General features: G+C 47.1%; 2 protein-coding genes, 1 long non-coding RNA gene and 1 pseudogene across 3 annotated transcripts; 3 read left to right on the forward strand and 1 right to left on the reverse strand.

Annotated features, from left to right (window-relative positions):
* Positions 1 to 3,981: 3,981 nt before the first annotated feature.
* Positions 3,982 to 8,032, forward strand: LOC108159780. The gene is made up of 7 exons (XM_017293340.2): positions 3,982 to 4,527; positions 4,594 to 4,814; positions 4,877 to 5,680; positions 5,755 to 5,909; positions 6,002 to 6,988; positions 7,059 to 7,348; positions 7,414 to 8,032. The coding sequence occupies exons 1-7, from the start codon at positions 4,391 to 4,393 to the stop codon at positions 7,787 to 7,789; spliced, it is 2,970 nt and encodes a 989-aa protein (XP_017148829.2). The 5' UTR covers positions 3,982 to 4,390; the 3' UTR covers positions 7,790 to 8,032.
* A 277-nt stretch (positions 8,033 to 8,309) lies between these two features.
* LOC117192888 lies at positions 8,310 to 10,036 on the reverse strand. Its single transcript, XR_004474459.1, has 3 exons — positions 9,896 to 10,036; positions 9,746 to 9,833; positions 8,310 to 8,548 (listed from the first exon to the last, which is right to left on the reverse strand). It is a non-coding gene; the product is annotated as an uncharacterized LOC117192888 (long non-coding RNA).
* On the forward strand, positions 8,537 to 9,011 carry LOC117192887 (protein PET100 homolog, mitochondrial-like). Its single transcript, XM_033397632.1, has one exon. It carries the CDS (start codon positions 8,625 to 8,627, stop codon positions 8,865 to 8,867), a length of 243 nt encoding a protein of 80 aa, XP_033253523.1. The 5' UTR covers positions 8,537 to 8,624; the 3' UTR covers positions 8,868 to 9,011.
* Positions 10,037 to 10,148: 112 nt separating the features above from the next.
* On the forward strand, positions 10,149 to 11,842 carry LOC117192886 (annotated as a pseudogene).
* Positions 11,843 to 14,561: the final 2,719 nt, after the last annotated feature.

Below are 14,561 nucleotides of genomic sequence, written 5' to 3' on the forward strand. Positions count from 1 at the left end.
TAGCGATGAAGAGGCAGAGGTCATTGAGGAAGCGCGAGTGACACAGCGTGTTCCACATAAGTTGATTTGCTGGAACTGCGGGCAGACCGATCATGGCTTTAGGGACTGTATGGCATCGGAGAGGCGAATTTTCTGCTACCGGTGTGGAAAGCCCGATGCATATTGTCCAACCTGTCCGAATTGCGCGGGAAACGTGAAGAGGGGTGCGATCCAAGCAGGCGAATCACGCTCACAGAAGGGGCCTGCGCAGAGAAAGTAGAAGAAAATAAAAATGAACGAGGGGGAACGTTGTGAGTTGCTGCGGACACCGCAACTCTACAGTTATACCCGATACTAAGTCAGTATGGCTCTCCTCCGGCAGACGCTGCTAATATTAAACGACACGACAAAGAGTGCGTGCGAGAGAGACAGAAAATCAGTCTGAGCGTGACGTCGGGCGCTGCGTAGCCACTGCAAATTGATTTGTTCCTATTGGCTATAAAAATGATCTGATCTGATCCAGATTCAGCAATCTGATAGATATGGTCATTATCTATGATTCTGCGTTTTTAGTTTTCTCGAATGTGCAATATTGTGGATGCAACAGATTTTCGTCCTTTGTGTGGGCGGAAGGGGTGGGGCGAAATTTTGAGATACACGTTTTATAGTAAGATCTAACAGAAGTGCGGATACCAAATTTGGTTACTCTAGCCTTAATAGTCTCTGAGATTTTTGAATATCCCCAGATTTTCGTCCTTTGCGGGGGCGGAAGGGGGTGTGGCGAAACTTTGAAACTAACTCGTCTCGGTCCGGTATATTAGGAGTGTGGATACCAAATTTGGTTGCTCTAGCTTTTATAGTCTCTGAGATCTAGGCGCTAATGTTTTACTCTAAGCAAAGCCGCCTATGCTACGTGTGTGTTAGAGAGAGACAGGGCGAGAAAAAATGAAATTGTTTTCTTGATGCTGGCTATAATAATAATACGATCCAATTCAGATTCCGCAGTCTTAAAGATATGGTCATTCTCTACAATTCTACAATTTTCTCATATCTTTAAAATTGTGGATGCCACAGATTTTCGTCCTTTGTGGGGGCGGAAGTGGGCCGGGCGAAGTTTTGAAATATTTTTGTAGCAGTGACATATCACAGAAGTCTGGATCCAAAACATCGTTGCTCTAGCTCTTATAGTCTTTGAGCACAAGGCGCTGAAGGGGACGGACAGACGGACGGACGGACAGACGGACAGACGGACAGACAGACAGACAGACAGGGCCCAATCGACTCGGCTATTGATGCTGATCAAGAATATATATACTTTATGGGGTCGGAAACGATTCCTTCTGGACGTTACACACATCCACTTTTACCACAAATCTAATATACCCCAATACTCATTTTGAGTATCGGGTATAATTAGATAGACGTAAATTGTATGCTAGGCTAAGGAACTTATCATATGAAGAGCGCTAAAGAAATTATTTAGAAACCAGAAATAGAATATTTTCTGAACTACGAGTGGATGGTATGCGAGCACTGTCGGTGCGGGTGAGAAAGGCGAGATCCCGTTTTAAGCAAAGGCGAGCTATGAGGAGGCAGGTGATTGCTTCAGTAAAGCGTTGTTGCAAGAAGGACCCGAGAGTTTTCGCAGAAATCTCTATAATGGGCGAGTCCGTGCGAGGCCTGTTGGATTCAGGCGCTAGACACAGCATGCTAGGGTGTAATGGTCAGGAATTCCTGGAGAAGCTGGGCGTGGAGGCTCGTCGATATTCTTCTATAGGGAAGGTAGCGAATGGGGAAGATCGCGCAATCGTTGGCCGAGTGGAATTACCGGTGAAATACAAGGGAGAGCTAAAAAGATTAACGTTTTTCGTATGCCCGTTCTTGGAACAGGAAATTTACTTGGGGGTAGACTTTTGGCGGGTATTCTCATTGGCTCCTGAGGTGATGGGAGAAGGTCCAGTAGGGGCATCTCACAGATTAGTGGAAGAAGTGCTGGCTGATCAAGTCGCTCACTATGTGGAAGGCCCGGAGAAGGAGATAGTGCAGGAAGAATGGGAGTTGTCAGAAGAGCAAAAGGCAGCCTTGGATCAGGTGAAGGCAGAGTTTCTGACTTTCGAAGCCGTAGGCCTGGGGAGGACGTCGAGAGAGTCTCACAAAATTCAGTTGGTGGAGAAGGCCGAGCCTGTGAAGGATCGACATTACCCGCTGTCGCCAGCGATGAAGGAAGTGGTGTGTGATGAGGTGGACAAAATGTTGGCTTTGGGAGTCATCGAGTACAGTGATAGTCCGTGGAGCAAGCGTACCACCGTGGTGCGAAGGACGGGCAAAAATCGTTTCTGTCTCGATGCCCGAAAGCTCAACAAAGTAACCATCAAGGACGCTTACCCACTTCCTAGCATCGAGGGGATTTTGTCGCGTCTCGATCAGACGATATATATCTCCAGCGTCGACTTAAAATTCGCTTTTTGGCAAATCGAGCTGGACGAGCAGAGTCGACCATATACGGCGTTCACGGTGCCGGGACGGCCTCTGTACCAGTTCCGTATGATGCCCTTTGGCATCTGCAACGCCGCACAACGCCTATGTAGACTGGTCGATAAGGTGATTCCGGTTGAGATGCGTTCAAACGTCTATGCGTATCTCGACGACTTGCTGATTATAGCTGAGGACTTCCAAACGCACGTGAAGATTCTGCGACAGGTTGCCGAGCGTCTACGAGAAGCAAATTTAACGATAGGGCTGAGCAAATCTCATTTTTGCTATAAAAACATTAAATACCTGGGATTTATAGTGGGAGGAGGAGCGCTGAAGATGGATCCGGATCGTGTGTCGGCCATTTTGCGCATTCCCGAGCCGCGATCTGTTCGAGAATTGCGTAGTTTCCTGGGAACTGCGGGCTGGTACCGGCGCCTTATGAAAAACTATGCTGAGATGGCCGGTCCGCTCACAGACGGTCCGCTCACAGAACAAGAGCTCTTGGTAGGTTAAGTCTCCGTAGGGGCCCGAGTTAAATTAACTCCCGTAAAACGGGATCCACTCATCTACACATATTCCATTACGTGTGGGTGAGGGTATCCCTGTTGATTGAACGAAATTCCAGCAGTAGTTCCGTGTTTGCCTTTGTGTCGAACGATTTGGTGTTTCTTTTTGGTTAGTGATAATTTTGAGTATATCTATTTATTAATGAGAAAGATGAAATTGTCAATTTATAATTATTAAAGATTGGATATATACTGAAGCATGATGCAGTAAATTTAAAATAGAGGGAGGGCGCGTGGCGTAAGCCATGGATTAGGCCAGCCGTTACCGTTCCAGCAGAGGGTGGCCAAAATGAACGTTGTGTTTGGTCACAGGTCGGGCGGGCGCGCGAAGTGATAACACCCAAGCTTCACCCACTTGATAGTTTATGATTTTCTTTGTCTTTAGATTGTTGTTAGTTTTGATGTCCCGAGAAGTAGTATGTCTCCTTTTTTGTCTACATTTGGCGGGCAAGGGGAACTACCCAGCCCTGGGGTCGACAGCTAGCCGGCATTGCCCTCTGGGGAACAAGCCAAGTGTAACACGTTTTTGATCTTCCGTGGAATATTCTCAGCTACATAATTTTATCCGATTAGCGAATCAATTTTCTACTTAACTGGATTACGTTAAATACTTGCTTTTGTTGGATTTTGCGTAAAAAAAGGTTTTAGCGAAATAGGTCATAACAAAAAAAACGAAAGAGTATAGACGTTAATATTGCTAAATCTTAATATTCCGTTGAATAATTCTGGCTAACTAAAACTGTTAGTTTTGCCCACATAATTTTGGGCCGTTGATAAATAAATTTTCTACTTGAATGGCTAGTTTTTAGACCTTGCTTTTATTGTATTTTGGCTAAAACAAGGTTTCAACAAAGAAGTCTTATTTTCTTACATGGTAACTACACATTTGGTACATATAATCTACATGTGTATGTAAAAACGTATATGTGTTCCGAAGATTAATCACAATCGTTGCACATAATAAAATTTTGTAATTTCGAGTTCTTTAAGAGATTTACTAACTAATTTCAGCTGTAAATAAAGAAGCATTAGTGTACAGCTTATAATTCTTCAACATGGAGCTGGCGTTTTCGCACAAAATGTTCTTTGGACGCCAGTGACAACTCTGCCAGTTCAATATTTCAATTTTTGCAGCGCGTCTCGCCCAATTTTCTGCAATTAAATTCCACCAGCAAAGCTATCAACAAATATGCTGTCAAGCCACAAACCGTCTACATATATTGTACTTTTAGAAAAGTAATATTTGTTAAAGTGAGCGTGTGAGTGCTGTGATTCGAATCTACGGAAGTCCTTTTCGTTGGTGCTGAGCTGTTGTTGTTTTTGTTGCTTTCGCTGCTGCTGTTGCCCTGTATACGCCCTTGCGTATAACAATGGACATGGAATACGCCAACATCAATGAATTTAATGACCGCGACCTAGCGACACGCATGCGCAACAGCAATTATGAAAAATACAAGTCTCTGGTGCGCATGCACCTCTCCTTCGAGCTAGAACTAAACACCGACGAGTAAGTTGCCTCGAGCGACGCTGCCATCCCATCGAAATATAGTGCTTACCGATTTATGGGTTGCAGGTTCGACTTGCCGTGCCATGAAATCGTCTACGAAGATAAGGGCAAGATAAAGAAGTGGAATCGCCTCTCCAAGAAGAATCGCGGACCTGCCACAGGCTGCACGACTGGGGCAGGCAGTAAGTCGGGGGGCAACAGTCCCACTGAAACGGTGCAGCAACAAATTGATGCTGGCTTTCTGATGCACCTGGAGGAGCTCAAAGAGTTTCTTATGCTGGAGAAGAGTAAGTGACAGGGAGAGTCCGGAAAAATGGATTATTCTAAATGCGGAAATGCTATTCTGCAGATCTCACCCAGGAGGGACTCTTTCGCAAGACAGGAGCCGTTTCCAGGCAGAACGAGCTACGAATGCACATACAGCACGACCAGCGCTTGGATTTGGAACTGACAGGATTCTCGGCTCACGACTGTGCCACTGTTTTTAAGAGCTTTCTGGCCGAGCTGCCAGAGCCTTTGCTTACAGACGCCCACTATCCGGCACATCTTCAGATAGCGCCGCTTAGCCAGGCATTAATGGGGGGTCAGGTGGCGGCTACTGCAGAGCGCCAACGACATCTTCTCAACTCGATGCAGCTGCTCCTTCTCCTGCTCCCCGAAGAGCATCGCGAGTTACTGCAGCACATTATTGAAATGCTCCATTCGGTGGCAGCGCGTGAGGAGAGCAACAAGATGTCCGCGGAGAATTTGGCCACCTTGTTTACACCGCACCTGATTTGCCCCAGGCAAATGCCGCCTGAGGTGCTCCACTATACGGCGAAGAAGATGTCCAGCATTGTGTCCTACATGATTCAGCAGGGTCTGGAAATCTTCGAAGTTCCCGAAAAGCTAGCCACCGATATTCGGGCGTACTTTCTTGAGCGCAAACGCAAAAAAACCATGTCACCGGAGCAAACCCTTGACGAATCCATCTCGGACGTCTCGACGGTCAACACGGTGTACACTTTTGTAGATCGTGCCGCCACGGCAGCGGCAAACAACAGCAATAACACGGACACTGCACTGGCGCAGCTGTACGCGCACATTCAGAGCCTTCCGGAGTCCTCCAAGAAGCGTCGCCTCATCAAGCAGTTTAACAAGCAAAACGGACAAGGTAGCACATTGTCTCCACTCCGTTGCGATCATTTGGGACACAGCTCATTGATTCCACTCATTGATTCCTTTCAGGCACACCGCTGCAGGTCGTTGTAATGAATCGTCTAAAGAACAACGAGGCCACTCGCAGTGCCAAGTCCTTGGGGGACTCCATCAAAAAGCACATCTTCCACAAGAGCCTCATGTCGCGCACCCCTAAGAGAGTGCCCCCCAGCTTTCATCCTGAGGTGAGCCGCAAGAGAAGCATTTGCAACGCATTTATTCCATTTATGTGTGTGTTTATTGGTGACTAACCGCACGTCTCTCCATCGTATCCTAGACGCCCAATCTGTCGCATGTAAAGCAGCCCAAGCTGCGTGTGCTGTTTCAGAGTCCCTGTCCACCGACACCCACCTCATCAAAGGGCACAAGCTCCACATCCACCGTCACCTCTACCTTCATTGCTACTAACTCCTTGCATCAGCTTCAGAAATCCATCTCATCCACATCGCTCAAGATTGAGTCCTCGTCCACGGACAGCAGCTCCAGCTGTAGCATCTCTGCTCCCGCCAGTCGTCAGCAATCGAATGAGCTATCTGTAATGGTTTCTGCTGTCCAAGAAGAGGACGAGATAGACGCTAGTTGCTGTGTGACGCCTCTGAAGCTTATGTCAGCGGCTGCCAAGCAGCTGATCGACAAGAAGAGCGTGGCCTGGGACCACCATCGTCTGTTCGAGATTGAGGAGTACTCGAATCCCTCTACACCCGTGCAGCAGTCCACACGCTACAAATCGGAGCCTAACCTTTTGAGTATTCTGCCCCAGGTTCCAGACGAAGAAAACGTCGATGGCGACGAAGCTCTCACTCCGATTGTTGAGGTGTCCAGCTCAATGGCTGCCAGCAGCAGCTGCCACATGGGCAAGTTGATAACTCGCAAATTGATGAAGGGCGTGAGCATGGGCAATTTAAGATTCCCGTTCAGCACGCCGGAAACGACCAAACGATTGGTGCGCAGTGTTTCGGCCACCCTAAGAAGGCGTCCCAGTAGGGATGAGGGCAAGTATTTCCCGTCGGCAGCAGATGCTCCTCTTCTTGAGGACGTGGACGGTAGCGATGAAGATGAGGATGGGGAAGATGACGATAGATTGCCAGAGTCCAATGGCAGCTCCAATGAACTGCCTGCGATGACCGTGGGCTACCATCAGATCCTCCAGAGCAGCGTGTATCGTAACATGGATCTCATAACGAGCACACCAGCTCTCCACATGGGCCGCCGTTCAATGTCGCCCATCACCAAATCGACGCAGCGCATGCCCAAGGCCATGCAGGTAGACGCAATAGCAACAGCAATAGATTCCCGTATGAAAGATCCTTTTTTGATACCTGATTTCATTGCAGGAGTCTATTATGACGCCACGCTCCCGCAAACCCGTTATGCTGCTCAATGCCTTGGCTGGCAATGGCGGCAAGCAGCTTAACTTGAGCTTATCCGAGCAATATGAACAGGACTCCCTGGCCGGGACCCCCGTGAAGCAGCGCGAACCACCCTCTCTCCATAGCGAGGACGCTACTTCACTTGGCGGCTATGCCGAGATATTGAGACATCAGCAGGGTTATGGCCTACTCAGCTCTAACAGCAATAGCAATGAGGAGTCCAAGCCTCCAAACGCTCTGTCCAGTGATTTCAAGTGAGTCACAATGGCATTACCGGACTACCATTCTTATCTCGCACTCTAATTTCCTTCATCTTTAGGGAATATCTGCTTACACGCAGCGTGCTGACTGCCAGCCCGACGGATTTGTCGTTTGCCAGTCGCTCGGATGACTTCGGTGGAGCCAGCACCACCCAAGATATCGACGACTTCGATGAGGCCGAGCTGAGTCCCAGTTTGCTGTACTGCTTGGATGGCAATGAACCTGCTTCAATGGTCTCGCCCTTGTGCAATGGCAATGTTAATGCCAGCGTCACAAACGGTCGCAAACGATCGGCCGTCACACCCCTTAAGTCTCAACTGATCACAGATGATGCGGACAACAAGGAGAACATGAATGTTCAGGAGGAGCACGTGCGCACCAAAAAGCTGCTTATTACTTCTTCCGAGGAGTATCCAGGCGAAACAGCCCTCTAGCCTTAAATAGTACTCGTACATGTGTAGTTTTTCATAATCCTAACGTTAAAACCGTTGTACGGTTTTAAAAAATGTTCAAGAAAAATATTGCTTCCGTGAAATTGTTTTCGGTATGACATGTGTCCCGCTTTGTAACTGACCGCGTTTTGAAGTTAAGCTAAGAATATTACATTATAAATGCATGCCGTCTCAAAAACATTACATTACATATTAAAGAAAGTGTATACCACAACAGTTAAAGAATTGCACGGGTACTATCAGCGGGACTATGAGAAATCTCGAATTAATGGTCAAATTAACCATCAAACGCTGGAATTAGTGTGCCTGGCTGTTTGGATTACTACTAAACAGAAGAGTACAAACTAGTTAAACCATCGGAAATTATGTTGAATTATCAAGAAATGATTATATTCTATTCTTCAAATCGCAAGTTATAGCAAACGGGATGTTCTCAAAGAGCTCTTGCACACTGATAACCATAAGGAAACGGTATTACGCGACTTATTCTTTTTTTTCATGTGAAAAATTTGTATTTTATTGTAAACAAGTTTACTGCTACATTTCGTGGCAACTTAATCTAGTTTCACAGCGACTTATTCTATAAAACAATTAAATACATTTACTGTTGCATACTTTTAGACAGCAGTTCTGAAATTTCTCGTTTTCTTTTAGCCGTTGCACACACTGTTTTTTCTCCCACCGGACTCTACCCAACACTGTCGGTAGTGTCAAACAGCTGATGTTTGTTGACAACAATTTCTAGACGAAAGAAACAAAGTTTTGTTGGGAAAATTAAGTTTTACAAAAGATTTGTGCGTAAACAGCGACTAGGATAATGGGAACTTGGGTTCTAGAAGTAGCCAAGATGGGCATGTACATGGCATTTCCGGTGGCTCTGTTTCACATCTTCAACCAAACGGAATATTTCGACGAGTGGGTGACCAAAAAGAAGCGCGAGCTGTATCCACCCGAGCACAAGAGTCATCGCGAGGAGCTCCAGTGTGCCATAAGGGAGCATCACGAGAAGCATGATGCCAAAATGATGCGCGCCATGGAGGAGGCAGAGCGTAAGAAGTAGAAATCCATATGGATCACTGCACCCAGCCGTTTCGTTATATAACACCATTTCGATCATCCTGCAGCTATGCCATAAATGCGGCTAAACTGAAACTGTAAACACTTTTGTATGCGACGTAATAAAGACTTGAATGTACCCAAGGCACTAATCCATTCTGAGGATATGATGAGTGGAAATTATCTGTAAATTATCTGTAAATTATCGTCGAACCATGGCTTGTGTGTATGTGCAGTGCCATACTTGAAACAAAATAGATTGGTTTCTAGGGGAAAACACCTCTATTGCATTAACACAAAACAAGGAACCGGGTGCAAAGCGGATTCTCCCCAGTGGAACACTTGAAATGGTCAACGTATATCAAACGATAGACGATTATCAGCAGGCCAGCCGCTCCACTTCGCTGCCACCTGGTTGAATGTGTCCACTGCCCGTTCGATGCTCCTCCACACGCGTATACAAATTCAAATCCAAACGATCAACATCAACGAGGACGCCACTTTCCTGATAACTTGACCGCCATGTGACCGTTGGCATAGGAATTTTGTCACAGTTTAGAAACCCACCTACATGTGTTTTCGGCGTGATGAGTACGATGATGTGTGTTAAGAGCCAGATTAGATGCCCTCCAAGCGATTTACGCCCATTCAATTATTTTGGTAGGTAATGCTATTATCTACTTTCACACGATGCAATAAATAGAAAAATGCCCCGGAAATGAAGCCTTACGCCGAAGATGAAATACTCTTGTAAGTGAAATTCCACATAGATATATTGGATTTCTAGAATTGGAAGAATCCTGCATGCATGTACTCCTAAGGTTAGATGACCAATAAATCTGTATCTTTCAAAATGGATGTTGGGCTCCCCACGCAACTTACCCAACCATCTATATTTGGTACTTAGGTATGAGCCTATAGTGATATTAAAGCACGATCCAGTACAAATTATAGTTCTGGCTGATGTTTCCTATAGCAGATATATAATTTTGAAGTGATCCGATACTGATTCAATCTGTGTGTAATAAATACCATTTTCGTGGCGTAGCAAGATGAAATATAAAGTCCATAAGTTCCGCGCAAAAGTATAATCAGTAGCTCCAGATAGCCGACTGGCAGCGAACGGATTGTTATAGAGGCACTTGATTGTTCTTATAACAATAGGCGGGGGTGTGTATTGGGGGTGGGTGGAGGTGGCGGTGGCATATCAGCAGTCATTTAATTAGCTGTTTCACATTCCGATTGCTTTTTGGGGATTTTTGCTTACGTTAAAGCGCGCTTTTCACACCGCTGCCTCCGCCGCCGCTCTGAAGGGAAACTGTAGAATCTGATTTACGACTCTCTCCAACTTCAAGTATTTCCCCCTCTGCCAGCGTGCCAGTTGTACGCCAGCGTCGACGCTTTGGTTATCTCATGCAGGGCAATTTGTCAAGCCAAATAACGGTCTGCGTGTCAGTTTCAGTTCCATTTTTTGCATCACGGAGAACAGAACAGAACACAACATGTCCAAGGGATCGGTCCTACCACAGTATATAGCCGGTTTATCGGCCAGCTTTGGCGCCATGTGTATGGGCGCCTCAATCGGCTGGTCCTCGCCGGTGGAGAAAATGATCACGGAGGAATCGGACTACGGCTTTGAGATATCCTCGGGCCAATTCGGCTGGATATCCGCACTGCTGACATTGGGCGCCACTGTCATCTGCATACCCGTTGGCTTCATGATCGATTGGATTGGCCGGAGGCCGACTATGCTGGCCCTCATACCGCCATACATGGTCGGCTGGGTCCTAATGCTCTTTGCCAAGAACGTGACAATGCTATACTTTGGCCGCTTCATCCTGGGCATGTGCGGCGGGGCATTCTGCGTGACTGCTCCCATGTACTGCACGGAGATTTCAACGACAGCCTTGCGCGGAACGATTGGCTGTTTCTTCCAGCTGCTGATCGTATCCGGAGTATTCTATGGGTGGGCGCGTTTGTCCCGCTTACCACGATCAACATTCTGTGTTCGATTCTTCCCCTGATCTTTGCCGCAGTGCACATCTTCATGCCGGAATCACCTGTGAACTTGGCCATGAAGGGACGCAACGAGGACACCGCTAAAGCCCTCCAATGGTTACGCGGCAAGGATGCCGATATCAGCGAGGAACTGAAGGAGATCCTCGACGAGGCACAGAAACAGAATGATCAGCCTAAGGTCAATGTTCTGGCTGCTATAAGACGTCCCGTCACCAGAAAGGGTCTGGGGATATCTGTTCTGCTACAGATCTTCCAGCAGTGGACCGGCATCAACGCCATTCTTTTCTACTCGACCTCCATATTCGAGGATGTAGGCTCTGGTCTCAGCGGCAGCACCAGCACAACCCTAATTGGAGTCACTCAAACAACCACAACGCTGGTGGCAGTGGCTATCATGGACAAGGCCGGTCGCCGTATTCTCCTGCTGATATCTGGAGTCGTCATGGCTATCACAACGTGCCTGTTGGGGGTCTACTTTCAGATGAGTGAAAGCGATACAGATTCGGTGGTCGGCCTTAGCTGGCTGCCCATCGTCAGTATTTGCATCTTTATTGTATTCTTCTCCATTGGATTTGGTCCCGTTCCCTGGCTGGTCATGGCCGAACTGTTCTCGGAGGATATCAAGAGTTTTGGTGGATCCATTGCTGGCACCAGCAACTGGCTCTCTGCTTTTATGGTAACGCTCCTGTTCGCGATCCTGAAGGATTCGATTGGGCCGGGACCGACCTTTTGGATTTTCACGGCTATTTCTGTTTTGGCCTTCTTCTATGCCTTATTCTTTGTTCCCGAGACCAAAGGCAAGACGATATTAGAGATTCAGGACATGCTGGCTGGAGGAAAGGTAAAAAAACCCGAAAAGAACGAGGCGTAGCAGATCAAACATCTAAATGTGCGAATTGTCTAATGAATATATGTTAGTGTAAATTATCGATTTAAAATTAAAATTTACAGAAAAGTTAACATCGCTGTTCGGAGCAGAACCCAGCCGATTAGCTGCTTGCCAAATAGCACCTAATTCTTCGGCCCTCAGCCGCTTATTTTGTTTGTTACTTATGTCTATGTCACTCATTTGTTTGTTAAAGCTCTGCGCTTGCTTGCCCTGCTAAACGCTCTCTGCCAGCTCGCTCTTCGCTATCTCCGCTCTGCGTCTGCCTACCGACGTCGGCCGAGCGAAGCTGCGCTTAGCGATCGGAGCGGCAATGTAAAGGGCAGGCAAGCCACACTTGCAATTTGGATGTCACGCATTAAAGAACATATCGTAATTTTATTTCTGCGCCGAGTTTTATTTAATTCGAAATAATTAGTCGGCCGATTGGGGATAAAAAACATTATCTCCACATAAAATTTGGTGACCCCGACGTGATCTCTGAGTTGCAGTGTCAATTAATAATCATTCGCGATCGACATTCGTTAGCCCTAGCAAATTTTCGGCGGTTAAGCACAATTCGGTGCTAAAACACACTTACATACACCTACATACACGCATTGCTGGCTATTAATTTCTCTGTCGCGACAATTCGGTCAGTGCAGTGCGGTAGGCAGTGCAGCGAACTCACTAATACACACAAGCGGAGTACAAAGCGGAATCGGACAGCTTGCACAGCCGCACAGCTAAAGGCATTAGCTGTAATCCCTTTGCTTTCGGTTCCCACGTTTATACGTATACAGGGTGTCTTTTTCGGTCGTGCTGAGTGACTCTTTTAAAACCTCAACATGGCAGCACCTGAGCCTACCAATGTCGCGAACGCAGCAATGCCGAGTGATGTAGATTTCTACAAGCACAAGGCCGAGTCCATCGCGCGCCAACTAAAGGCCATGGATCGCTTTCTCACCAAGGAAGAGCTTGCCGAGTTAGATGAGGCAGAACTTCAAGCTCGCTTAGAGCAGATCGAGCGAATGAATGCGGATTTCGATGCCGCTCAAACGAGCCTTGAAAGGCTGGATTTCCTGCAGTTAGCCCATGATGCCCGGCTGGACTTTTCGAATGTTTATGTCAAGGTTAGGTCCAGGCTGTCGCGGGAGTTGATGGCTGCTCGCACGGTAAATGTTGCCAATTCAACGGCTCGGCATACTCTCGAGGGGAATTCGTCGTTGTTCGCCTAGATCCTCACCCGTCTCACGTTAAAATCGCCGGTATTGGAGAGTCAATTCTACCATCCAGCAAGGCTGTGGACATCGTCCTGCAATCTCAAGACGAAAGCTATCGCGGTTTCCTCTCTGCAATTATCACTGCCTCAATCACAGGAATGCAGCCTAACTTCGGCCTAGACGCAAAGGATTGGCCAATGCCAAATAATCTAAAACTGGCTGATCCTAATTTCGCCAAGCCCCAGCGTGTCGATCTGTTGATAGGTGCTGGTTTGTTTTTCGAATTAATGTGCGTTGTACAGATTCGACTGTCAGACCAATTGCCAACATTGCAGAAGACGAAACTTGGCTGGATAGTGTCAGGAAGTATTAAAAACTCTGAGAAAGCCCGTGCGGCGCTAGCAGCCGTTGAAGATCCCCCTGTCATCTCCGCTTGCGAGACTAATTTGTGCGATATTGTAAGGCGGTTTTGGGAAGTCGATGGAGATTATTCGCCCTCATCAATTTCGGAGGAAGATGTTCATTGCGAACAGCATTTCGTCACAAACTGCATTCGCCTAGAGTCCGGAGCTTACTCCGTGCGTTTGCCAACCAAATTCAGTCTAGAGGAATTAGGAGAATCGTATCAGCAGGCGCTACGTAGATTTCTCAATTTGGAGAGGGAGCTAGCAAAAAATGCACAGCTTAAGGCAAAATATATGGAGTTTCTCCAGGAGTATCGTGATTTAGGACACATGTCGCCAGCTTCGCGGCAGTCAGACCTCCCGCAGTACTTCTTGCCTCACCATTGCGTCCACAAGCAGGATAGTACAACCACCAAATTACGCGTAGTGTTCGATAGATCTGCCAAAACAGCGTCTGGAGTATCACTGAATGATGCGCTAATGGCTGGACCCACCATCCAACCTAAAATTCTGATAACTCTGCTTCGTTTCCGCTTTTTTAAAGTCGCCTTGTGTGGCGATATCTGCAAAATGTACCGCTGTGTACGCGTTTCCCATCCCGATACGCTCGTTCAGTGCATTTTATGGCGCAATGACCCGAAGGAGGAGATTCAGGTGTTCAAGTTGGAGACTGTTACTTACGGAACCAAACCTGCCGCTTTCTTAGCAATTCGTGCTATGCATCAATTGGCAAATGATGAAGAGTTGCGTTTTCCGCTTGGAGCTGATGTTGTTCGAAGAGATTTCTATGTCGATGATCTCATATCTGGAGGGGACAGCATTGATTCTGTCATCAAGATTCGTCAGCAGGTAAAGGAGCTACTTTCGAAAGGATGTTTTCCCATACGTAAATGGTGTTCCAATGAACCCGCTGCTTTGGAAGGCGTATCGGAGGCGGATCGCGAAAAGTTCCTTACCTTTCATGACGGGACTGAAGTAACCAAGGCGCTTGGTCTAGTTTGGGATCCCACCACGGACAATCTTCTGTTTAGCTTCGCTCACGTCGGAACCGCTGCAGGCCCAATATCGAAGCGTTCGGTCCTGTCTACACTAGCTAGGTTCTACGATCCTCTAGGGCTCATCTCTCCCATCATCACAAAAGCTAAAATATTTATGCAGTCGCTATGGAACGAAAGCCTAAAGTTGAA

Source organism: Drosophila miranda, assembly GCF_003369915.1.
Source record: "Drosophila miranda strain MSH22 chromosome Y unlocalized genomic scaffold, D.miranda_PacBio2.1 Contig_Y2_pilon, whole genome shotgun sequence".
Taxonomy (NCBI): domain Eukaryota; kingdom Metazoa; phylum Arthropoda; class Insecta; order Diptera; family Drosophilidae; genus Drosophila; species Drosophila miranda.